The sequence below is a fragment of the Lytechinus variegatus genome, chromosome 1 (genome assembly GCF_018143015.1).
Source record: "Lytechinus variegatus isolate NC3 chromosome 1, Lvar_3.0, whole genome shotgun sequence".
In the NCBI taxonomy this organism is placed as follows: domain Eukaryota; kingdom Metazoa; phylum Echinodermata; class Echinoidea; order Temnopleuroida; family Toxopneustidae; genus Lytechinus; species Lytechinus variegatus.
The window spans coordinates 53,355,451-53,383,193 of NC_054740.1; the positions used below are offsets into that span (position 1 = coordinate 53,355,451).

General features: G+C 35.7%; 1 protein-coding gene across 2 annotated transcripts; it reads right to left on the minus strand.

Moving 5' to 3' along the window:
• Positions 1-459: 459 nt before the first annotated feature.
• On the minus strand, positions 460-19,810 carry LOC121416696 (double-strand-break repair protein rad21 homolog). 2 transcript variants are annotated; one of them, XM_041610172.1, is made up of 13 exons: positions 19,656-19,810; positions 11,469-11,684; positions 10,941-11,065; positions 10,221-10,325; positions 9,512-9,618; positions 8,325-8,549; positions 7,469-7,606; positions 6,914-7,024; positions 6,397-6,626; positions 5,565-5,676; positions 4,965-5,233; positions 4,213-4,329; positions 460-3,230 (listed from the first exon to the last, which is right to left on the minus strand). In XM_041610172.1, the coding sequence occupies exons 2-13, from the start codon at positions 11,610-11,612 to the stop codon at positions 3,075-3,077; spliced, it is 1,839 nt and encodes a 612-aa protein (XP_041466106.1). In that variant the 5' UTR covers positions 11,613-11,684; positions 19,656-19,810; the 3' UTR covers positions 460-3,074. The 2 variants fall into 2 exon arrangements, with proteins under 2 accessions (XP_041466106.1, XP_041466101.1); XM_041610167.1 differs by having other exon boundaries at positions 11,469-11,688.
• Positions 19,811-27,743: the final 7,933 nt, after the last annotated feature.

A 27,743-nucleotide genomic window follows, 5' to 3' on the forward strand; every position in this document is an offset into this window, starting at 1 on the left:
CCCCCAAAAAAAAAAAAATTGTTTCTATTGTATATTTCTCACATTTACTATTTTTATTTCCTCATGCTTTTATGATGAAGAAATATACCTCAGTCAACATTATGAATGATTCCAGTGTCAATGAGTTGATAAAATTGAACATGCACTGACAGAGACTTGTGCCACAATTGGCTTTCCATAGTTTAACCATAATTTTAAACCAGAGTTCAGAATATGGCATGGGTCCCGTAACACAAAGGTTAGCAATTAATCCTATGCTTGATTTTCACGACTGATTGTACATTGTAGTCAATGGAATCAATCGTAGAAAAATGTCTACGATCATTGCCAACTTTGTGTTACGGGCCCCTGGTCAATTATGCAGATACAGCATGTAAGATGGTTTCTGGGAATGAGAACAAGGTGTACAAAAAAATACCAGTGATGGAGAATCCTTGCATTCTTGGATGTATATTTCACATGTTGGAGCAGGGTTGACTGTTGCAAATTTGTTCCCGAAATACAACTGACTCAGCTACAGCATAGCCAAGATAGAAAGAAGATATCTAACATTACTTATTCTATACAGCTCCTTTTCTAACCGAACATGAGTGCTCTTTAAAAATGATGGCACTGTGCAATGTGTATAATATATAAGAAATGCAAGTGAAATTTTTGGCAAACTGTGTAATAACTGGTAAACATTCAAACACTTAAGACGCATTTTGAACAAGCCATTGAGAACAATAGGACGAACAATAGTACACAATTCAGGCCATATATTCAATTGGTATGATAGAGGTATTACAAAGTCCTACAATGAATCACGGATGTTTGAGAACCATCAGTATTTGGAAACATCGAATTTCAGATTTGTTTTTATTATTTTGTTAAAAGGCAGAAGTCTATATATCAAGAGGCAATGTAAACCCTGAAAAAGTATTTGCATTTTACAATTTTAAATAATAGTACATTACTACAAAAATACCAGTTCGGAGAGGCTCATACCATGTTTATGTTGTTATATGTGCATGTAGATCAAACAAAGGAAGGCCAAGGGGGGGGGCACAAGTCAAACAGTATTTTTCCTTCCCTTGCAAACCCCCAAAATACCACCCCCTTTTCTGCTTTCAACAGTGCTTCAAAAACAAATCCACTGTGCATTGCACATCTTGGTGGGGGGGGGGTAAAGTTAGGGGTTGACTGAATTTTGGAAGCATGGGGGGGGAGGTACCTCTCCTTCCCCCAAACCAGCCTGAACCCTTGATCTACAGACTAGCTGTAAGAATCTTTTCGTTAAAATCAAAGAGCTATTGACACACAAGTATTGTTGAGAAAGAATCATCTACAGTACAGATTACTTCACAGAATTTCATCAAACAGACTTTTTCAACATGTACTTTAATTTGAGAATCCAACATGTATTCACTGTTTTATTGATGGCCAAATAAATAGTTAAATGAAAGATTCCTACAAAATATGGAGGTTGAGATAATCTATGTTATTTACAACAGAAGACAATACAGTAAAAATAGACCTAGATTGAAATTAAACAGAATCAAACACAATTTTGCAGTCAATCTAGCATGGAATTGATTAACAAATTTTTTGTCAGTCATTTATGAAATCAAGGTAACCTTATAAGCTTAAGAAATCTGTAATTGATTATAAAAGCTTTCCAAATACCAGTATCATTCGATAAAAAACAACTTTAAGTTTAAAAACAAGTTATTTCCATTATGAAACATTGTGGACAACTTCTGGATTTATATTTTGCTATACAATGCTCAAATTATGGTATTGGTATCAAAAGCACTCTTCACAAAATCTGAAATAGTCATCGCAAATATAAGATGGAGAATGAGCCTTCCATATCATATCAAAAGACATTTTTCCTCATAGCATTTTGGATTTCAATGAGGTTTGTTAATGAGAATATTCCAATTCATTTCGACATTTGTAACTGTTTTAAAAATTCCTATAAAAATATGAACATTTCTTCATTTATGGAAACTATTATCAAACCTTATATTCCACATCACGACTGACAACAAAGACTGTGCAAATACACTAACATCTCTTGAACGGTGAAATAACTGCCATATCATTATATCTGGTATGCTTTCCATTGGAAAGAATAAGATAATCACAATGTTAGGATTCCCAGTCTTGGCAACAGCAACAGAAATTCTACATCACTGTACACACTTTTTACAATCGGATCAAATACTCTCAAAGACGAAAATGTTGGTCAAATTTATTTTGAAAATCACATGGGCGAAGAGGGTTATTTCCAAGCCGAGTTAGTGTGTAAGATCTATTGATGGAACACAGTGTTGATGAAATGAAGTGGCTAGAACCTCGCAAACTTTCAGGTAATAAAACCAATGAATGAAATTTATCAACTGGATATAAGGGACTAAAACAGCTTTCTGTAAAATCAATAACAGTTTGTCGGGTGAAATCATTCCCGTCTCGCTTAAAAATGCATTGCAATCGACTTGATGTGCATCTACACCACTTGTAAAATCCACTATCATCAGGCAGCTGCAATAACATGCCACACCCCTGGCAAAATCCTGACATCTCTGTTCTAGGACTGAAATCTTTACTGGTATATGTACTTCCTTTTCCATCCAGTGCGAATGAACCTCAGGGGCGAGATGAATGATGGTTGTAGGGAACTTGACTTGATGCAGAGTCGATGACAATGATCTCTAGAAAAGAACTCTGTATGTCTAAATAGCATCCACCCTGGCTTGATTTTACACAGATGAGGATGCAGCAACGGACTCGGTGCCGCCAACTTTGATATTCACCTTTCTGGAAGAATTTACCGTGGAATGGGGGAAATCCCTCCCAATTACACACAGTCCGATGAAAGAAATCTATGTATGAACCAGAGATATATGTTGACAATCTGCAGTGTTTCGCTCAAAAATCAGTCAATTTTCAGGGAGTCTCTATGGAAATCGGGGAGACCTGGTAGCCCTGCAGACTTATTCACACTGATTATGCCAAGGGACTTGATACAATGGCCATGTCTTAGATTGTTCAGTGTAATAACTAGTTGCGGTTAGCGGCGAGGGTACTGCCTATGCAACCCCCTCCAGCATAGGCCCACTCTGGATGGTGATGTCTCCGTACGTGACGTTCTGGAAGACATCGATGGCTTGCTGCTTCTTCAGGACCAAGAGGGTGTAGAACTTGGCTGCAGCTTGCTTCCTGTTCAGTCGCATTGTCAAGTCATGCTGTGCAAAGATAACAAGAGGGATTATTATTATCATATACTATTATCTTTAATCAGCCATTAAAAAATTACAAATCAAACAATGTTAATACAAAAACACTATTTGAATAATCAAATACATATAAGTAAAATGACAGAAAAGAAGTGTGAAAAATGGTTTTCCATGGAACAGGGCTTGCAAAAGTAAGATTCAATATTGTTGCCCACAGGCATGCAAGCCCTCACAGAAAACCATTGAGGAATATTGCTTACTTACCTGTATATTAATTCAACATCAACACATTCAACCAACATTATTGAGACTCACAAGGCAAGTATGTACAATCAGGTGTGTTAAAAATTAAAAAGAAGGTTGAATGAATCGATAAACGAATAAATCTTACTCAAATTAAGTTGTATGCTGATTTCTTAATGCAAAAATAATTTCTTGCATATAACTTGAAAATGTATTCAATAAAAGGAAAATTCAATAAAGATGTAGTAATTTGAAAAATAACCATAATAAATGTATCAAAATTGACTTTGCTAATGTGAACTGTAAGTGTTCCTAAAAGCCTGCCTAATATTTGGTAAATGGTTGGTTATTAGAATTATACTCCAGTATCATATAACATTCCAATCTTCAAGAGGTGTCCTGGCAAATTTTTCAGACAATGATCCTTTGTGAAATATGGAATAATTATTTTTGTTTGAATATATATAGCGTGCCCCTTTATATGTTTTCATTTTCATTTAAAAAGGGTTGTTTGAACACCTCTAAAAAAATCTGAACTCATTTGTCTCTAGTTTTCTAGTTCACATAAAAGGAGTAATGCCACATTTTTTTTTATGGCTCAAGTTCATAAGTGAAGTAAGAATTGGAAGAATGGGGGACAGAAGCACAAAAAAGTTTGATTAATTCATGGAATTGCCCTCTAAGCAAATGAAATATTTTCTTTAACTTGTTTCTCAGGTGAGCAAGTAAATAGCAACAAAGAGTATACCTTGAATGATACGTCAGATGACGTCTGTAGTCTGGTATTGATAGCTGTCAACATGTTATGTGCTCTCTTGTTGAGTTTTCTCTCTTCATGTGCTTCCTGGTCTTCACCCTCTTGGAGCTAGCAGTGCAAAAATATCAAAGAGAACAATGTTAAAAGATAAATGGCAGGGGTCTGTTACATAAAGCTCATTATGATAACAAATTTATAACCGCTGAAAGCAACTGAAATCCTCCAAACTGATTGGCTGATGATAAATTTATTACAGAAATTGTACATTTGTTATTGTAACAAGTCTTAAGAAACGGGCTCGAGGTGTGAATAACGATCTCAAAATGGGTTTGAAGAGAGTACAATAAAATGATCGTCCGAATGTTTGTACGCATTAATAAAATATTATGTTCCAAATGATTATGGGACAAAATGTGTAGTTGCTGAGAATTTAGCAAAACACATGTGTCATTCTGATCAGATGTCAGATCTTTTTTAAGCAATTTAATAATACTCTATTCCATAAGTGAGCTTATATATGCTGGCAATCTTCAGTGCCATCGCTTTTCAGTTAAGATTTCAAGGTTTCACAAGATCCACGATGATATGGTGAAAATTAATCCCCATTTGAAATATGTATCAAAAGAAACCTGTGCATAAAGACCACCTGCTGATAAAGACCCGTTTCTTTGCATCCCTTGGGTGGCCTCTATGCACAGGTTGACTGTAAAACTTAAGAGGAGTCAGCAGATAGTTCTCCTCACCTCTTCTTCCTCTTCGGGTTCTTCAGCATCACTTGGTCCAACAGACTGGGGTGCCACTGACGGGATATCATAATCATCATCGTAGTCGCCAGCGAAGAGGTCCCCACCGTAGTCACCACCGTCCGATGAAGAGGATCTCCTGGACATGGGGATGGGCAAGTCGGCTGGAGCAGGAGGGGCGGGTGTAGCGGAGGTACTGGGCTGCTCCTCAATCCTTGAGGGTTCGTCGATGGATAGTGACGTCTGGTCTCTGGAAGCCTCAAGGGTGACTGATGGGGAAAACAAATACATCATTACATAGGTACACATTCTTGAACAAATGTTGCGACTGATCTGTCAATTATAATCCAGATTACCATCAATTTGAAATATTTGCGTCTTATGAAGGAAATTAACATCGTTTTTAGAGAAAAGAGAGAACTGAACATTGATAACACTGCCTGTACACTGACTTGGATTCAACTTTTTTTTCTTCATACCAACTTGTGTTACATCCATACAACATTTTATCAAATAGGTTTAAAAAAATAGGGGAAATAAGTAAATTGCTGCAATTCGAGGAATGCAGATTAATTCAAACCACAGAAAGGCTATACTTACAGTCATGGTGCTCTACTCTTCGCTGTACTTCAGGCTCTTCAAGCTCAAAGTCTTCATCTCGGACAATCTTGAGATCTTTGGGAATGTCGGCCGTGAGATTCCGTCTATAAATCTATCAGCAACAAAAAAGAAAAGAAAGAAGAATTAAAACAATGGTTACCATTATAAAAGCTTACATGGTATAAGCTCAGAGTACCTTTCTGGAATGTATTGAATTGGAAGTGGGTCACGATAACAACAAAAGATCCTCGTCACACAACCATTACCATTTGTGTTATATATTTATCAAACTGATAAATGTCATTGTGTTTGTTCAATGTTTTGCAGTAGTTATAGTTTCATAAGTGTTATAGTTTCATAAGTTTATACATTCTGATAAGCCTACAAAAAGTGAATGGAAAAACAATTTCATCAAGAAAATACAAAAAAGTAAGAGAATGCAAATACAAAGCCATCTATTTCTTGATACTATTTATTGTTTTTTTTTTTACATAAGTCTTTGGGAGTGTATCTCTTTTAACAGTGAATAATGATGAAAAGAGGGAGTCTATTATGGTCGCTTCTTACATGGCTTTGTGATTGATCTGATCAACCTCAAGTATATGGATAACCATAATTGATGTACTTTTTCCTAAAGGAAAATGTCCTTTGTAAACAAAGAGGAGCATATCGAATTATAAAAACAATGATGAACGTACGAGCATTCATATATCTCACATCTTGAAAACATTTTGAACAAACATGCATTTCAGGTGTTGTTGTTGCTGGCTTTCCATAGTTGTGGTTGACAGGATCAATCATAGATCTTTGTAAGAAGGAACAATGGACTTACAGACAGGATGAATATTGATGTGTGTTGCCTTGCCGGCAGACAGAAGAGTTTCTCAGCACCGCCAGTCTCCTTCCACAGCATGAGTTTCTTGGTGGGTGGGGCAAGGTCTAGGGTGGCCACGATGTCGGATGTATCTTTGAGTTGCGATTTGATGACATCACCGGCCAGTTCCTTCATCTCGTCAACAATCAGTTTCCTCTTGCGTCTCTGTCTAGTTTCTTTCATGCCAGCTGTGAATGAAAAAACATGACAATTTTTTTAACAGGTCCTATACTATAAAAACACACACACACATACACACAAAATAAATACACCACCCCTGATTAAAAAAATAATAAAATTGAGCAACCCAACCTCAAACATGCAGGGGCCCATTTCATAGATTTGCAAACAAGTGGAATGCCAAATGTAGTTCATTTCATTCCTTTCATAATACATGCATAATCAAACTTTCATAGACAACACTTAGAAATGAAGCTAATCAATCCATTTAAATGTACTGTCTACGAATATTCACCTGAAATGTCAATTGGTTCTAGGGCAAATGCATCCTCATCATTTGGTACTAGTGTTGTTTGATCTGCTACAGGTTGTTCAGCAACATCCTCCCCTTGCTCCATCGGTTGACCTGAAGTGGGTAAATTAAAATCATCATGAACCAGCTGATCCAAGGACTTATCAAGAGTATAAAATAAACCACCTAAAAAAATTATACATGGCAATGCTGACACACTTTCTGTAATGTTAACATCAGCTTTCATCAATTCCATAAATTGAATGAAAGAGAGGACAAAAATTACAAGGCAATAAGAAATAGCTCAGTGGGTAGAGCGGGTTTCAGATTCCGGTGACCCTTGTTTAGTTCCAACTTGGTGCCCTTTTATCACAGGTCCCTTGGGGACGACCTTGAGCCTTTGGTCCTCTGGTTGCTTGTTTACAAGCATTTAAAGCATTATGCTTTCTTAGCAGGAAAAAAAAAATAACCACAAAAAGTCTGAATTCTTTAAAAAAATAGATTTAACATAAATTTATTAGAAAATGGGAGGGGAAAGCCAGTTACTCCTTAGATTACCTGGCATTTGTTTCTCTGGTTCATTCGGCCTTTCTGGACTGCTTTCTCCCGATGCAGTACCTCCCATGGGCACTTCACCGGCATGAATCTCTGGTTGCTCATCAAATAAACCTTCTTCAGGTCCCATAAACTCATTGCCTGGTGGAAAGATAAAAGAAAACACTACCATGTACAAAATTTGGGGGATAAAAAAAGGTATGTGTATCATGTAGAATGACGGTAGGTTGTGAGTGCAGTGATTTTTTTTCAATCCCTGCATGGCTGGCATACGGTCATAGGCATAGCTGAAGAGTGCACTTTGTGAAATGTACTATAGAAATGAGAATGCGTAAATCCTAATGCTGTTATGCCAACTGGGCAACCATACTTGTGAGTCATGTGTTAAGTGTGCAGTTTTATGTGATCACCACTCAGGCATGAGAAAGAGAAACACACACACAAAAAAGAGGTATTGGAGGGGAGCCCCCCCCCCCCACACACACATACAAATACCAATTTTCTATATCATTTAGTGTAAAGTTCATGTACAATGTCAATCACTCAAACAAATCAATTTCTCTTGGGCATGTGTGTTTCAACAACCCTTTTTATTGCTTTTTAGCACATGCCACATTTCCATTCATTTGTTTCAACTCCATTGTCTTAGCTATCTGCCAACTATACTTTCATTATTAGTTTATTACTTTTGTTATATTAATGTTCTATTGATATCCTTGATATTTCAATGTTTTCTTTGTCCGTAAATAATTTTGTTATCATGATTTTTTTTTCTTAAATGAATTTGAATTATTTTGAAACTGTAGTAACTGTAAGAATAACCACTGAGCTGTATGTTATGGAAACAAGATATTCTTACCAAGGATGCCACTCCCCATGCCCATCTCTGCTCCGAAGCCATCATCTCTGATAGGCTCATCCAGACCAAGGTCCATAGGCTTCTCTAGGGTGGTGTCAATGGTGTTGTCCTTCCTGTTACCCATCTCACTCAGCATGGTGGACTCGTCGGAGCCACGCTTGTAGAGGGAATCATCGATGTTGGGGGCATCGCGCATCATCTCACGGTCATCAAACGTGATGTCACCTACAGGAAAGGGTCAATAAGATTAGTATCAGCGTAGTGCAGAAACACATCCTTGAAAGAAATTGAGCAGTGTAGGAATGATGTGAGGCTGGTTGGTAATTTCTTTCTCATCAGAGCCCTAACTGCCCCTGAAATTCACAAAATGGAATGTATTGGGGCGATCTTATGTTCTAGAGTCACCCCAAAATCTGCCAAAAACAATTCCTGACAATATGCTGAAAATCAATATTTTACATACATGGTAGAATGAGATTTTTCTTAGTAGAGGAAGCCTTTGGCATGAAAGGGATAGCCCCCAAAGTCGACACTCGCACCACTGTGGAAAAAAGAGCTCCTTAAAATGTATTGTGTTTATTACTTCCTACCCTGAAAGTATGTAACCTTTATCTTTTTAAAACTGGGGAGCATTTCATGCAACAGCTAGTCAGTAATTTTCACTGACAATTGTTATTAGCTACTGAATTCCTTGCATCTAATTGGCTTAAAACCAAAGTCTGTTTGCTTCATGAAACAACCCCTGGGTTTCTTTGGTAGTAAGTGAGGAAAGACAATAGAAATGCGCATTTGTTCTTTGAATCTGGTCATGTTTATCACCCAGGCAATATGTTAGGAAAAATTTTGCAAAATCTCCCCCACCCCCAACACAATCACTTCTTTGTCATTAAAAGTATATGTAGCTGAGCATACACTCTTGCCAAAAAAGGGCAATTCCATAAAATATGTACGTTCGACCCCATATATGTGGGACCTTCACGAAATATTCTGTCTCTGATTTCTGGTTCTTTTGACAGTCTGTAATGCCTTTAAATGACCATGACTTGGGTCAGTTTGTGAAGTAAAACTTGAGAAAAATATGGGTCAGATGAACAAAAAGGTTGATTACTTTATGGAATTGCCAACATGTAAAATTTGTATTCTTAAATAATGCATTTTTGTTCTTTTTTGCAAGATAGTGAACTTACCAAAGGCATCATCTTGTGTGAGAGTGATGTTGCCAAGATCTTCTTTCATCGTGATTTCTTCAACTCTGCTCTGATTTAGGGCGAACTGCTTCTGGACCTCAGCATCACTGGGGGAAGAGGAGAAAGAAAATGACAATCAGAAAAGAATTGCTATGAGTGCAATATGTCTTTAAAAAAGAAACACAAATTCCTACATCAAAAGCAAATGAAATCCCAATAAAACTGAACATGATTTTATATCACATGATTTAAAAAGAAATGTACAAATACACACAGTATTTTGCAGAGCTGCCAACCTGATCAAGAAAATTTCAGTATTTTCAAGGCTGAAAATCAGTATTATGGTGAGGAAATTAGTATATTCACAGGAATACCATAGGACAACACATAAACTGAAAGTTAAGAAATCAGTATTTTGCATGAAACCATCAGTATTCTTCTCTATTTTCAGTACTAAATACGGAAAATCAGTACTACTTGGCAGCTCTGATTTTGGGGCAATTTCAATCAGCCTTTTATCAAGGGTGAGTATGGACAATCAAAAGATTTGTACTTGTGAAATATACTCTATATGAAGGTTTAACTGAAATCACCAACATGGTGTAAATTGGGAGTTTGACTTAGAAATATTTAGAAAATCATGAATCTAATTCATTTATTATCTGTCTTGTGATTGTGTGTTTCTATTTGCTATCACTGAATGACTTACTTGAGGTCAGGAACAGCTGTATCAAAGTCATGAAAGACCTCTGGCAACGTGATGGCTGTGAATGCTGCTTCCCTGTTTTCTTCAGGTAAATCCACAACACCGGGCCTGTGTATCATAAAATAAGAAAATGCATGAATATGTTAATCAAAACAAACAAAATCCAATCATAAAATTATTTGGAATAAGTATATTCCTCCTTTTTATGATCACATGTTTGTGTCATTCTACCATAATTGTATATTCATTTCCTACTTCAAGCCACTTTACTATTCGCACATTTTTATATTACAGCACAAATGGGCACATGAAAAATCTTAGAAAAAAGGCATTAAAGGATTATCAATTAGGCATCCAAGGCAATTGGCCTTCAATAAATTTTAGTCCTGCCTACTTCACACACACAAAAAACACTTTTCAACCAAGTCATATACATGTAGATTTGTCATTAAAAAAGTATCATCTATCACAAAATAATTAGAATTTTGTAAATTTAAAAGGGGGAATGTGTAAATTACCACTCTTAGTTTACTATTATGCTTTTTTTAAATAAAACATATATTTTATATTTTTGCTTTCATCTTTCTTTGTGAATTGTGACAATATTTCATTCTTATGCTCAGGATAATATGTAGTAACTTGCAAGAGGAAACCAGTTATCCAGGAACCATATTTGCAGCAACTGTATTGTATCTAAATCATAAATTGTTGATTATGAATTACCTGAAGGCCATTTTGATCTTGACAAAGGCTTCATTACAATCGGCCAAGAGGTACTTAGCCTTCCTACTGTGGATTCTCACAACTCCAAGCAGCAAGTGCCCAGAAGTACGCAATGCCATCTTGACCTGAAAAAGAAGAGGAAATTTATTACCATAGAATCAACACGGCAGAATAAACAGAGGATTATCCTCAATCTTATATATTTCAAAGATTTCTGCCAATTAATTTTGTACAGTACACATACATGTATGCTAAATATGCTATAATTACATATTAGAACAATTTTCATACCATCAATTATTCTCAGACTTTTATAACCAATTTTTTCTAATCAGACTATTTACAATAGTTGTTTTGTTTTGATAAAATAAGTTGAATTTAATAACTACCTATACCTTATGTAAAAGGCAGAAGATATTCCAAACATAAATTGTAAACTATTTTTTAACCTTTCACAAAATAAAAAGTACAATCGTTTTGAATATTTTCAAACTTACATTTGTAACAGAACCGATTGCGTTCACTTACTTTTGGATGAATGATGCTGTCCACACATGATGAAACATTTGTTTCAAATACATGAGCTTTTGTCAACTTCTTGTCCCAGTGGGCAGCCAACCAAATCTTGGCCAAGGGCCCCTTCTTACTCAGCACATAATGTGCATAAAACATGATGACTTCTGCTGCTACAGTTACTCTTCAAAGGTTTGTCTTACAGCCCCAAAGAGAAGTACACTTTATCACTTATCTGAAAGAAATCAATTATCAGAGGGATGAAAATTATTTGAGTCAAGCCTCATTCAGATACATGTAACATGCAACATAACATTAGTTACAGTACATGATTTCAAATTTAGTGTTGAACTTTTGGTGTTAGTGTAAGGTCAATTTTTACAAGAACCAAACATAGAACAAACTAGATACTGAAAAATCACTCACTAGATTTTGAGCTGTTAATCATTTGTGTAAACTCAGAATAGGTTTAGGAGCTAGAATGTAATCAAAATTGTACTTCCAACACCGACAGCAACATTAAACTTGTAATGACACGAGGTGATGAGTGGATACCATGTGTCCAAAGAAACATGTAAAAAGGATCTCTTTTTCAAGATTGGGCATGTTACATACATGTACGTACGTAACCTTATAAGGGTATCAAAAACAATAATGCAAGACTAATGGAAAAAGGGTAGAGTAAAATTTGAAACTTGATTATAAATAATTATTATTGTAATGCTAATTATAATATAATCAAGTTTTAAATTTTATTTGTTGAATAATTTTTATCTATAAATTGATCTTAAAAACGGCATTTGTAACATCGCTTATCGAAGCTATGTCATAACGAAACAGTTCAAGCCTATTGTATTTGCAGTGTTTAGGAATGGATCGAGGGATCTACATGAGATCGGTCTGGAAAGAAACCTCTAATTTTTCATATTTATACTAAAATAATTTAAATCCCTATTACCTTAATAATAATTATTTATAATCAAGTTTCAAACTTTATTATTTGTTAAATAATAATTGTTATCTATAAATTGTTCTTCAAAAAGCATTTTGTAATAGGTCATTTTCAAACATGAGTGACACGACAATCGGAGAGGTTTAAGGGCTCATATCTTCAAACTTAAAGGTTATGAATCATTCATGACTACTATATTATATACAATGTAGGACTGGCATGGGCCACTACGAGTTTGATTTGAATTCAACAATTCGTTTAGTAGATATGATTAAAAAATGGTGTGTGAGTGACACGACAAATTTTGGACATGGGTTTCTGACCACTAACACATATGGTTGGATTCGTGCCCAAGTAGTTGTCATGGAGTACTGCGAGTACCAGTAAATGGACATAAATAGTGTACCTATCTAACGCATATAGTCAAAATCAATCAAACCTTCTCTATGGAAAATGGTACCCTCCTATATACCGTGAGTGACACGACATCCAAAACGTGAGTGACACGACAAGTGCAAAATACAACATTTATCTCAACATTGAAAGTATTTTTTGCATGATGTAAAAGAGTAAAATGCCATTTACCTAAAAACAAGCTTAATAACATAACTGCTTTCTTTAAAGTTCATAATATGTCATCCTGATGTTTTATTCTTGGTTAATTGTAATATTTGCCCATCAACTCACATTCCCTATACCATACCACATTGTGGTATGCTATAAAGCGCTGCAGCCGAACCGCCGAACCGAACGGAAGTTCGCCGAACTTGGCACTTCCGAACCGGACCGAACCGAACTCAAAGGCCTGGTTCGGAAGTTCGGTAAAAAAAAAGTATGTTTGTATGCAATGCGTGAATGCGATGACTACATAGATTTAATTATAAAATAAACAAAATATATATTGGTTAGTGATGTGCACAAAGAGAATTCCACTCAATATATTTTTAAAATCCACTGATAGCTCCCATCTCGTCTTTGATTGAACTGTTATCAACTTAAGAATATTTTATTAACATAAATATATTTTTTCTTGATAAAATGAGGGGGCATTTTGAAGCTAAACTCGGTATAAAAGTGTGGTGTATTTACGTATTGCCGTAATCGATCGTGATCGTAATCGGACCTAATCATTTTGTATTTAATAAAGAAAAAGAACCAGAAATAAATTCATTCCTCGTAAATGACAAAGTATGACAGTTTCGGTCTCGTGTTTGATTAAATTTTTTTTATTTTCATTTTTTTTTATAAACATGAATAGGCCTGGGAGTAAACATCGATTGATCGAATGGTTCGATTGGCATGCCGCCAATCACCAATCTATTAGCAAAATATACACTAATCGAATGTTCGGCAGATCCCGATTATGACGTTGGCATAACTCTAATACCCAAATAATAATAATAAAATGACAAGAAAACAAAGATGACAGCTGTTTTTTTACAGGTTTGAAAATTATGTTACCGAGGTAATGTTTCAAAAATTATCATTGATGGTATCACATTCACAGTTACATACCAACATGATAGCGCTCCGAAAATGTTAATCCCACCCGACCTTGCCCTCATACACAAAATAAGTCATTGTGTGCGTGCACAATAATAAACACATAACCAGCTCACTTGAGCTGATTGGACCTTCGGATAGCCAATGAAACTTTGGGAAACAAAGAAGCGGAAGGCATGTGGTTCCCTTTATTATCAGGAAAGGTCATGACTTCAGAAATAAATTGACCCCTCCCCCATCTGTGTGTGTGTGTGCGTGTGAGGGAAAGAGAGAGGGAAGGATAGGGGGTGGGAGCCGGAGAATTTCTTTCATGTTTCAGAACAATGCAACCTTTTTTATATCCCCCTCACACAATGAAAACTACATTCCAACACGCGCCCGCCTTCACCAGTACTTTCTCGACTAGTCTCCAAAAATAGACCCAGTTATACATGTGGGTTCAAATGATAAAAAATCGTAATTTTGAAAGGTATTTCAAATGAAATATTTTTTTAAATACATGTGTAGCATCGTGGGCAGTGCCACAAGTGGAGGCGGGGACATGGTGTGGGCAAGGGATGAAATTTTTCAAGTGAAATGCTCCACCTGGGCTCAGTCTCAAAGAATATACTTCATGAATGAGTTGTTTACGTCTTTGGACTCGGCGGGGCTGATTCATTTATATGCAGGGGTGTGGCACTTGGAGGGATGCATGCATAATACCAGGGTACCAGTATTGATTTAGGAAAGATTTTCATTGGAACAATAAACTGAAAGATTTAATCTCATTTCATGAAGTTTCTTTTGATATAAAAAATCATGGAGAAGGGGGAAAAGGGCCTCATTTATGCTAAACATGTGACTTTGATGGAGATTTCTTCATGGGGGGGTCACCATAAATTAGGTCAACTATATTGTGACTTAAAAGACGTGATTCCCGACGAACAATCGAATCATTCAATTATTTTTCCAGGAAATAATCGAATGGTAATAATAACAATCGTCCCAGGCCTAAACATGAATATATTTTTTCCTTATAAAATGTGGGGACATTTTAAGCTTAACTCAGTTAAAAAGTGTAGTTGAATTACGTATTGCTGTAATCGGATGTACATTTAATTGAAAAGACATAAATTAATTCCTTGTGACTGACAAAGTAATGGTAAAGTATATATATTCCACCTTCTGAAATTTCCATATTAACATAAAAGATAAATAAATAAGAGATGAAGGAATGAGGGTGAAAAAAACAAAAAAGATAAAAATTTAAACAAAATCAACGCATGTTCCCTGATCGATGTTCCAGAAATGGTTGGTAAGGAAAGTTGAAACAGGAAGTCCAAACAACCTGCTCTCGGTTGCTATTATACAGGTAAAATTCGTATTCCAAACTTGAAACGTTTTTCCATTGTCAGTATTTTCTTAAAAGTGGTTTAATCTGGCCAATTACTGAAAATGAAATGATAAATTATCAGTTCCGTCTTAGTTCTGACGATCAACACCGAGTGATTTCACAACACTAAAATACCCAGTACAGTCCCATGTACTCATTTTCGTGTTAGAAATATGTTTGAAGTCACGTAGCGTCGATCTTTCTGGACCAAGAATGGACTGATATTTTATCTTTTTAAAGTAATTCATTGACCAGATTTTACCACTTTTCAGGAAATAGGGACTTTCTAAAACACTCATATTCTTTGGAATGTGAATTTTACCGGTATAATAACAGTTGAGTGGAGGTTGTTTGTCTACTATTTCGACATTCCCGATCAACACTTTCCAATTTGAGAAGCTGCGTTGGCAATGACATCGTAATCGATCATGATTATAGCTACATGAAATAATCGTGAAAAAAATATTCTGATCTTTGTAATTCTATTTCTGTCCTGATTCTCTCGTTATCACTATTTTTTCTTTTGATTTTTTTTTATTTTCATTTGAAAAATGAAAGTAGAAATGACTTATTTTTTGTTTATTAAAACAAAAGAAAGTTCAACAATTATCTTAACTATTCTTTTTAGAAACAAAATTTATTATTAATACATGACAGTTCATCCCAGAGTATACTTGTTTGTAGGTCGGCGATCTTTATTGTCTATGTTAAATTTAATTTGGCATTTATTGCCGAACCCCGAACCGAACCAAAGTTCGGAAAAAAATTGCCGAACCATGCCGAACCGAACCGAACCCGAACATGCCGCCTGACTTGCAGCACTAATGCTATACCACTCTCCTCTGTAGAGGAGGAGGGGGCACTTGAAGGAGGTGTTATGAGGTCTTGGCATTTACATCAACTCAAACATTATTTTTGTGGCCTGATATCATTCAAAACTTTAACTCTTTCTCCCTATCTGTATATGAAAGTTTACAGGTTTAAAGAAAAATATTTTCTTTTCCGAATTTGAAAAAAATGTTTGGTGTTCATGGTGATCTCTTATATCCCATGTACACTACTTTACCACTAAAATTTCTGCAAATTTCAAAAAAAGGATCCCTGACTTTTCTAGCTATGAGTATAAGAAATAACACTGCTCAAAAGAAAGGTGAACTTCCTGCTCATTTCTGTAAATGGAGACAGAGAATGTTCGAGTAATGATTTGAACCATCACCAACCCTTCATGCATTGTAAATATTCCATTGCTATAAAAGTAGTGGTTTTTCTCTTGATACATTCATAATTTTGTGTTGATTGATTATGTTGTTATATTCTTAATCACAGTACATTCACCAAAATATGAATTAGGATCCGAGTCTTCACACCAATGGAAAATTGTCAGGATTTTTTAAACCAAGGCAACCACGGAGAGGAGAGAAAATAGATGAACTCAATGTCAAATTCAATATTTCCATAAAAAGGAGTAAAATTAGGAAGATGGAGGAAATTATTAGCCTAAAATAGGCCTAAATGATGTCAGGAACAACATTTTGACTGTATCCCTGGTAAAACGCTTCAAAAATTACTGGATGTCCTTTTTTATACACAATATAATACTGTGAGTGACACAACATTTTGTGAGTGACACGACATTGTGAGTGACACAACACAACTTTAACAGTTAATTTTAGCTTTACCTTAACACATTGGACCAAGTTACTTTATATACAATAAGGTACAGATAAACTGTATTTGCTCCAGTACTGGGATAAATTGATTTTCAGAATACACAGCTCTAGAAAACTTTTTGCATTTAAAACGTGATGAATATGTCAAACTATGAAAAAATATCATCACGAAGTCCTCAAGGCTAGGTAGGCCTGCATATCATAAACCTGCATTATCCTGGTTTCAGTCACCACACCATTCAATGCCGTTTATTTTGTCATCGGCGGTGAGGTTCTAACTTTATTATATCCCTTTTCTAAATTCTATCTCTTTTTGTTATTCATTTGTTCAACAGCATTATCTTTTGCACTCAAGGCTTTCATCACCTTTTTTGCCATTTTGTTATAGCTTTTTATATCCATTCATGTTTTGTTATGAATGTACCGGTCCCTAAACACGTAATTTTCCTAGCAAAATAGATACCTTTTTTATTATTTTTGTGTTTTTGACACCTTATCACGTTACGTACGTAACGTGCCCTATCGTGAAAAGGACATCCTCTTTACGTGTTTTTTTGGTCGCGCATGGTATCCACACGTCAATGGTCGCATTTCATAAGTTGGGTATGCAAAAAGGGTGGCGTATGAACAATTTTCCACACCTTGCCATGGATAAATTGTTGCTACATCACAGCATCTTGACCAAATTTAATGAGTAATATCTCATTTTGAAGCTAGAACTATAGGCTAAATATATTACTATGAATTAGATCAATACAATATCAGGAACAAAAACTATAGCACATTAAGTTTGAAGTAACAGGGGTGGTGGAGCCGGTGGATGCGGAGCCGGTGGATGCGGTAAATGATAAAATGTTAATTAAACCTAATTAACAACTTACTATAATATGTAATATGACTGTTATCCTCATATTTCTTGGTGTTTTAAAGCAGGGAACAACTAAATGTCATAAAAATTTGACAATTTTGAAAATATGCAGCAATTGAATACATGTGTATGTCAGCTCTGATCTGCAACCTTATCAATTAGTAAACCGGACAGATTTGGTTAATTATCTAATTTGTAATCTTAATTTTTAGTACAAATGTTGTGTATCATTGCAACAAACATTTCTACCCATGATGTTGTTGTTTTGCCAAGCATATAAATACAGTGACAGGTATTTTGGGGGCAAAAATGTGAAATTAAATACTGTAAATTAATTAGTATAATTAATATGCATACAATAATAGATAATTATTCGATTTTTGTACAGATTTAATTATTGATGTTTCAAGATTATAACTGCAATTTACTAGGGTGATCCAATGTTGCATTAACTTTTGACACCATTTTATGTGCAGAAGGTCCAATTTGAGAAAAACACATTTCAAAATTCACATTTACATTGATGTCTATGTAATAATTAGCTGTTAATTAGTCATTTTAAGAAGAAATAAAGGTAGTCGAGACTTTTTCATTATTTAGAGAATGGTAATAGCTATAACATATAAAAAAATAACATTTTTGACCATTTTTACCCTGTTCGCGAAATTGGACCACCTTATGACATCCAATCCACTCGTCAATGTAAGTGGCCCCCCGGGTACCAGTATTTATGTACGTATGCATACTATGTAAGTATGTATGATGTATGTACACGTAGGTTTGACTGTGTATATTCTCATACTCCGAAAGGGGTCGACAGAATAAAGTTTCAGTTTCTTTCCTCTCCCAGCATTGACTTCTTTAGGATGAGTTCAGTAATCATGAAAATAATGGCAAAAGATCAGCAAATTTGTCACCGTTAACGCCCGTTTCGAAGAAATCTGATATTCTCAACAAGCATCACAATATCACCATATTTTGCAAGCAGAAATCATCAAAAATGTGAGTTAAATGTGGTATTTACCAATTCTATACCATTTTGCCATCAGGCATCAATCTGATAAATATTTCAGTTTTGAGCTTGAGTTTTTATATAAATCTCCACAAAAACTTTGGTCCTTAAAGTGAGGTCACACTTTTTTTGAACGGTTTTCCAGCACAGCGAGCATTCGTCAATAGGAATAGAATTTGAGATCGCGTTACCAGCGAAACCCTGTGAACTACTTTACATTTTCATCCATGATTTTACAGTTTACGATCTTGCCGTCAATGTGGTAGGTAACTATTTCTTAAATTGGTTTCGTATAATAAATTATGAATATTTTGTGAAAAAATTTAAGCCTGATGAATATATTAAATTGAAAAGTGTGCGAAGTTTGGAGTTGGACACCCCATCAGTCATTGTCAGTTACACACAAAATGATTGATCGCACACACACCAACACAAATGAGAAGAGAGGGGGCTTATTATTTCAAAATAATGCCATTAAACTCATATTTTGGTGCAAACTTTACTAAAATATCAATCACTTTCATCACAGCGTGAACGGCGCCACCATCCAGCATAAAAAACAATCGGCTACATGTAGGCCTGTAGCATTCACAGACACTCACACAGCTCTTGCTCAAGCCCTCGCATCACGGTAGAGCTAGGGCACCGTGGCGTACGTACACGCAACACTCCATAGGTCCCCCACTCCATACAGTACGGTACGGTACCGTGTGTATTGCAAACGTAGCTCGCAGTCGCACTCAATCAATCGCACATAGTAGATTTCCTGCAAAAAAGAATGAAAAACATCAAGAAAAAAAAGGAATCCTTTAAGAAAATACTTACACAATTATGTATCATATATCTCCATATGGAAACACCACATACAGGTGCAGAGCAATTGTGATTCGACCCAAAGTGATGATTTTCGCGTTAAAAAACACATCAGTCAGACGATTTTTCGTACCGACGCTCAAGATGGCGTCTCTAATTTGTTTCCCGCCCAAACATACTTTTTGAAATATTGAGTGATGCGGCGTAAGGGGGGGGGGGGGGGGGAGGGGGAGTCATCTTATTCCACCATTACCAAATTTATTGAAAGACATATATTTTCCATTATTTCAAAGTGACAAATGAAAAGTATAAGCATGTATCCCGGCATGTATTAGATTCTACATATGAGTTAATTTTGGATGGATGGCAGCGTCACATGTAGCGCATGGATTCAGGAAATATACGTGCAACACGGTTTAATAATTTTTACATCCGTATCATGGGCCCCGGTCATGGGCGTCTCTTTTATTTTATGTAGTATTATTTATTTATTTAATTAGTATGCGCCCAACATTGCAAATTATTAGAAAAGAAATAGAAGCGATTACTCATTCATTGCAATATCTCAAGGGCCTAGCTTCATCAGGGACTGCTCAGGCCTCAGGGTCTTATATTTTTTTAGATATTATGCTGAGATCTATATCATTGTCATTGCCACCCTATATATTTATTTATTTTTATTCAATTTCTTTTTTATCCATGCCTTCATCCTCCAGATAGAGCAAGACCTATAACGAGAAGGGACCCAAAAGAGAAGTGGCGGATATAATGATTAAAAATTTTGAGGGGGTCATGAGACTTGCCGGTATGGAGCAATAACAAAAACTAAAGCTGTTATATATAGTTCACAAATTTAGCGAGCAAGCAAAACATTCGATCAAGTGGTGTACGTACAGATGGGGAAGGGAAGGGTCTTGGGTGGCTCTTCATGCCCACCTCCCTAAAAAAAAATTATAGACCAAGAAAAAAAATGAAAAGATGGAAATAAGGGTATATTACGATATTATTATTCTGAATATTATGTTATAATCTATCACAAAATTTCATTTTTGTTAAAAACGCCAAAATTCTTTTAATGCTTGCTTCGCTCGCTAGCAACCGCGTAGCCAGGATTTCATTTTGGAGGGGGCGGTAAATGCACGCAAAGCGTGCCAACACTTACAGAGCGCGCGAAGCGCGCTCCCTAGGGGGTGGGTGCAGGGAGGGGGAGTTTCCCCCTCCCGCACGAAGCGCGAAGCTTTTAGTGTTTCATAAATTAAAATTAAAAGGAGCCGTTTCTCTTGTCTCTAGTACCTCCAATTCGGTTGACTACTAGTATATTGCGATTTTGAACCTTGTTTTCAAATGATTGTGAATGCACAAATTTATGGAGGAAATTCAAATGATAATAAAGCGTTTTATCAATTTTTCTTGCCTTAAAAAGGGTCCCGAGAAAAGGGTTTTCTCAAAGATATATTGAATACTTTCTTTGGAAAGATCAAATTTGATTACAAACAATTTAGCAACAGTGCATATTTTTAACTCGCAAAACAGAGAAGATTGGTAGAGGAAGATATTCCTCCCCGCGCAGAGCAATGAAACTCTGAAATTTCAAAGGGCGGACGTTTCATCAAATGTAGATGAATACCCAATCGGCTCTAATTCAATTGATTTTCTAAGATTATTGAACTTCATTACAAGGAAAATAGTGCGCAAAAAGTTGAAACTTCTGCGATTTATTGAAACTATCTATCTATATATATAAAAAAAGGATGCCTAATTTTTTTTACTTATCCTGAAGCGCTTCATTTTGAAGATAAAGAAACTTAAGTGTCATTCAAAATTTCAAACTGAGGGCGCAAAACAGGACAGGAGATGAATGTATACAGGGAAATGACATGAAGTTTAATACAATTTGATAAAAAATATTGTACTTTTTTATTTAATACGACACGAATTTCATACCTTCCTCTTTTTAAATTAGGAACCTGTTTGCCCCAAAATTATGGTTGTTTAGTAATGAGCTGAAAAGCGGGAGAAGTTGACTTTATGGAGGTGACGGCAGAAACTGATATAAAGATTTTACCCACCCGGAGCCGACCAGACCAGAAGTTGCGCGATCAATTGAAAAAAAGATAACTTCATATATTTACTTCGGCCTAACCTTACTCAAATTCATGCCCTAATGTATACAATTTTAACTTTAACTGGCAAGAATCACATAGCTGAGGTGGAAAAACAGGGTTAGAGAAAAGGTGGGGGAAACAATGGAGAACTTCAATATTGTCATCTAACCGCGCGCAGCGCGGAAGCAAAATTCATATATAAATTTAGAGCAAGAAGAGTGAAGGAGTTTCTCTTTTGAGAAAAAAAATGAAGAAAAAAAGAAAAAAAAACAAAGCTACCTTCCTTTCTTCCCTTTCCTCCCTTCCCTTTTCCTTTCTCCTCTCTTTTTTTCCTTCTTTTTTTCTTTTTGGGGACGTTTTTTTTTTGGGGGGAGCGACCGCCCCCACCGCCCCCCCTGGCTACGCGCCTGCTCGCTAGCAACTTTTGTAATTTTAGCCCTATATGCCATATCTTTTTTAAGTTGAAAAATGTTAGAGATAATAAAGTGAGACAATTTCAAATTTTCAATATTTTGCCTTTTAGAGAAAATCTTTTTAAATGGAAGATCCCGTTAAACATTATTTGCTCATTTTGTAACGAACCTGAATCATCTATTCACAATTTGTTAAAATGTCACCAAGTAACTGATTCTTGGAAAAAGGTTCACATTTTGATATTAGATTGGTTTCAAAAAGACATTTATTTAGAAGAAAAGATTATTGTAATTGGTTTTAAAAGCAGTGAGTCTGAATTTAATTTGATTAACCTATTATTAATTTATGCACAATATGCAGTGTACAAAGTATCTTATGTTAAATTACTTTAGGAATAAATTGTTTAATAGTCAATCAATTTGGATGGTATTTAAAAAGATTTTAGGAATTATGTTCAGTGGAAATACAAAAATGAGAAAGATGTTTTAGAAGAACTTGAAAAGTTTCTGTTTTCGATACTCTTACCATTTCTGCATTCGTATTTAGTCATTTTTTGTCTACACTGTTGATTAATTTTGTATACATGTGATTATATTGTTATTTGATTAAATGAAATAACGTACCTCAGAAGAGGAAAAGAAAAAAAATATTTATAATATATTTACATGAATATTTAATCGAAGATTTAATGCAAAAAACACAGGTTTATCTGTCTTGATTTTTGTCATCTCTATGCGCCAGTGGCCATGTGATCCTTCACTGAGGAGCTATACTGGGAAAAAATCATTTCACGTGAACAGGATAGGCATATGATAAAGCAAATACAGTTCATTGAAATCATATCTCAATTCTTGTTTTAATGTAGAGGAAGTTTGTTCTTTTTCTTGGGTATGAAATATTCTAAATCCTTATTAGATTTTAGTAAAGCCAAGAAACCCTCAAATATTACCTTGAAATCATTCGCAGACATAAAGTATTTTAACAAAAGACAGATAGGCTATAAGTTAAGAATTTATCATCCTGTGCACTGTACCAAACATTTTCTGAAAAAAATGCTGCTTTGTGCAATCGTGTAAATATACATTGTAGTTATTGTTTTGATTTCTGTAACTATGTTTTATTTTATCAATAAAAATTGAAAAAAAAAGCAAATACAGTTCAGGGGCCGCGGAACGCTTTCCAAAGGGGGGGGGGGCTGACCATGAAAAAATCACAATCCTATGGTAATTTTTTACGTCTCTGTACACGGTTTTGGAAAAAAAGGGGGGGGGGGGGGGCTGAAGCCCCCAGCCCCCCGCTTCCGCGGCCCCTGCAATTCAGAAAGATGAACAGAAAGTGAAATATGCAACACACGCTCCGTAATTATTATTCAAGAAGAAGAAAATATAGCTAGGGAAGCAGAAGAGGAAGAGGAAAAGAGGAAGAAAATGAGCGGAAATGAGGCATTTTTTTCTGAATGATGATTACTAAATTTTAATGAGCAAATAAAGAAAGAAAGAAAGAGTGGGAGGAAGAAAGAAAGGAAGAGGGAAGGAAGGAAGAAAGAGAGAGAGGAAGAAAGAAAGAAAGAAAGAAAGAAAGGAAGGAAGGAAGGAAGAAGGAAGGAAGGACGGAAGGAAGGAAGAAACGAAAAAAAAGAAAGGGAGAGAGAGAGGGAGAGAGAGAAAAGGAGGCAACGGAAGGAAGAGGAAAACACAATGAAAATAAAACGAAACAAAAGGATGGAGAATAATCAGAGAGAGAGAAAGATGATAGGGTAGAAGAGGTTTTGATTACGAAATTGAAGATGCGGAGTCTGAGATGTTGGAAAAGATATAAATGAATCGTCTGTTACTTGCTGTTGGATTGATACCTGTCGGTAAAAATCTACCGACAATGATTAGAATGTCCAGGGTCCCGTAACAAAAAGATTAGCGATTAATAATTGTATACTCTTGATTTTTTTCCATTGATTGTACATTGTAGTCAATGGAATCAATCGTAGAAAAATGTTGTACGATCATTGCTAAGGTTTGTGTTACGGGTCCCAGGTATATAAAAAAGATTAGCTCGCGCTTCGCGCTCGCAATAATATATTCAGTGAGATCGATTCACAACTTGTTCAATTACAAATGCAGCAGCTGGGTTTGTTCTTTATGAGATTTCATGTCAAAATATCAAAAATCTCTCAGCTTGCGCTTCGCGATAGCATGATATTTACGCTTCACATCATTCATTGACACCCTCCGTATTCATGATTACAAAAACTTCGTGGACTGTCCGATCTTAATTCGAAATCATTAACAATAAAACAGCTCGTGCTTGCATTATTGAATTGTTTAGTTATACTTACACATCGTGTTGAGGTCTTGAGGATTGCAAAAAAAAAATGTTTACAATGTCCAATTTTTAGGCCGTAAAAAAAATTCAGCTCACGCTTTGCTCTCGCAACAATTGCTTAGTTCGATACCCTCCCTCATCATGGTTACATTGTTTCGAATGTGTTTAAGTTCTAAATCTGTAGAAAATGTCAGCTTGCGCTTCCCGCTTCCATCGATCCTATGCATATAAGTTCATGATTACAAAAGCTACTCAAAATGTTCAATTTTCAGGTATAAATAATATGAAATATAAAATTCGAGCTCGCATGGTATTTTGTAACATTCAAGCCACGAAATGCCTTATCCTGTTATAAAAAAAAAACAGATTTGGCCGGCCAAGACGGAAAATGTGAATGAAAATATGTTTTCGCATCTCCCCCGACTAATTAAAGTTGGACCCGCCCCAGTATATTACTAAAGAGAAGAAGAGGGTAATCAGTACCGATATCTGTCGGCAAAAGCAGGTCCTCCGCTCCACACCCCTCCACTGGAAAAGTCCAAGCGACGCCCTTCTTGCATAATAATATGTCATTAATAAGGATTTTGAATTTATTTCTGGAAAAGTATAGAATCTGTCATATATATATATATATATATATATATATATATATACTTGAATAAAATGGACAAGAGAATGATATTATTTGATATTATCGGGATCTAATTCTTTTTGTGAAACTTAACCGAGTCCGACGATCATGGCGAGGGAGGGGAACCTTTCTACTCCCTGATTTGAGTGCTTGTATGACTATAGTTTTTGCACGTTTCGGCAGTGGCGTATAATGAGTAAAAACAAATTAGGGGGCCAGAAAAGTAATTGCGAGCGAGCGAGCAGAGTTAAAATTTCTCTTTTTTTAAATCACAAAATTTGAGTTTTGAGATTGATTTTGACAAAATACTTTTTTTTGGGGGGGGGGGGCATAATTTGAATAAACAGAGAAAAATCAAACAAGAACATAACGCTGAACATTATTTTCATCAAAATTTGATGTAAAGTAAAAAAAGATGTAACATTGCCAAACTTCTCTTATTTTTCATAAAATATAGTTATATGCAAAACTTAGTAACATGCAAATGAGAGAGTCGATGATGTCCTGATTATTATATTTTTTTATTTTTTGCATTATACAATATTCTAATTCTTACAGATTTGAAAACAAAGACCAACTTGACTAAGCCATAAAATTCTAAAACAATGTCATAATTTACATCCTACACAGCAAAAACTGTGGTGTTAACCGGTGTACATAGAACATAAAAGTCAGAAAAACCCAACAATTTTTTTTAAGTAGGAGAGAATTTACAAAAGTCACTTGATAAAGCTACTTCATAATTATTCAGTCTTATAAAAAAGAAATATTTAAAAAATCCAAAATCAAAAGAAAACAAGCTTTATAAACATTTCGCAATTATGTAACTTATAAGACCAAGATGAGAGATTACTATAGCATGTATAGTAGGCCTATGCACAGATCCAGCTTTCTCCAGGGGGATTATTTTCGTTCACAATTTCCCCGTTATGCCGCTCAAAAGCTGATTTTTGTGGAGTTTTGAAGGAGGGGGGGGGGGTGATTTAAGCTTGAAACCTTACAAAAATGCAAAACTTTAAATGAGTTTATATCAATTAACAGTGGCGTACCGTGGGTCACGGCATGGGGGGGGGCACCAGCAAAAATTTCGAGTCACATAGGGAGCGCGCGAAGCGCGCTCAGTTGCCAGGTATGCTGACCTATAGAGATATTTCAAGGACATGCAGTGCCATTAAACGGATATGTATCTCACTGATTAAATAATGCGAGCGCGAAGCGCGAGCTGAAAATTTTTGATATTCAGACCTAGAAAGGGACATATTAAATAAGCACATTTTTTGTAATCATGATACGTATAGGCACGTATTGTATTACCGGACACTATCATATTTCCGGACGCGCATATTATGCGTATGAAATCAATTTCGTACCGTAAGACTTCCGCAGATCAATTTCACAGATCAATTCAAAGAACAAAATTGCAAAAACAAGGCGAAAAAATCCAACTTTTACCTTATTTTTCTCTAAAATGACAGAAAACGCTTATAACATAGTTTTGCATTAACAATTGATCCCAATTGATCTATTTTCTGATGGAAATACGGGCATAATTATTTGCCGAATTTTAATCTCGTCCGCTCCATCGCTCAGATCGTCGACGGCTAGTTCTCAAGGTACTCGGTAGTCCGGCCGTGCGCGAGGTTTACCGTGATAGATCCAGATCTAGAGAGCCGTCGACGATCGACAGCGCATCGATCGAACTTGATGACTGAGGGTCACGATATGAACGAGCATTAATACTGGAAAGTGCCATATCGAACGCGCGATAAAAAATGAAATTGGTTAGCAAACACAAATTTATTACAAAGATCTGTTCAGAATCGATATAAGAAAGCAAACAAAAATTTAGAATTTACTCATGATATGATATATCATGAAAAAATCACACGCAATTCTTTCTTACATCAATATAATCAAGAATATTTTTACCCATCCGGCGCGCGTCCGGAATTATGATGTAATTTGTCACGCACGAAAATAATTGTTTTTTCGCGAAGGGTATGCGGCAAGTGCGGTGCAAAGAAAACGGTTGGAATATATAAAATAATTTCGTCATATTCATAATTTTCAGAATATTTGGAATAGCAAGTGATAATTTTTCTTGATTGTATTTCCTCTAGTTGTCATTTTTAAAGCACTGAAATAAAGGTGTCCGGCAATAGGATACACTGCCATACCTGCCTTGCTAAACAAACAATGTGAGCGCGAAGCGCGAGCTGAAATTTTTGTATATATTGACCACAAACAGGGAATATATAGGGATCCATTAAGAGTATACATATCTCAGCATAGTCACCTTTGGGAATTCGGGCCATAGAGTTAAATACGTAACTCTATGGCCGGACCTCAATGAATATGATCCTGCGTCTTTTTCGAGCACGGTACGTGCCTTATTCTGTACCAGGCGCGCGCTTCGCTCTTTGAACTTGAATAAACCAAGGAATAAACCCCCAAAAACAACACACACAGAGAGATCTCTGCATATGTTATACACGTCCGGACGTCCTTGCATTACCGGTACGGTATATTGCATGTGTATGCACACATCTAACACACACACTCACCTCACGTGATCGATCCGGCCGATAGTCCAGTAATATAGTCCCTATCGATATCCTAAGTTATATCTAT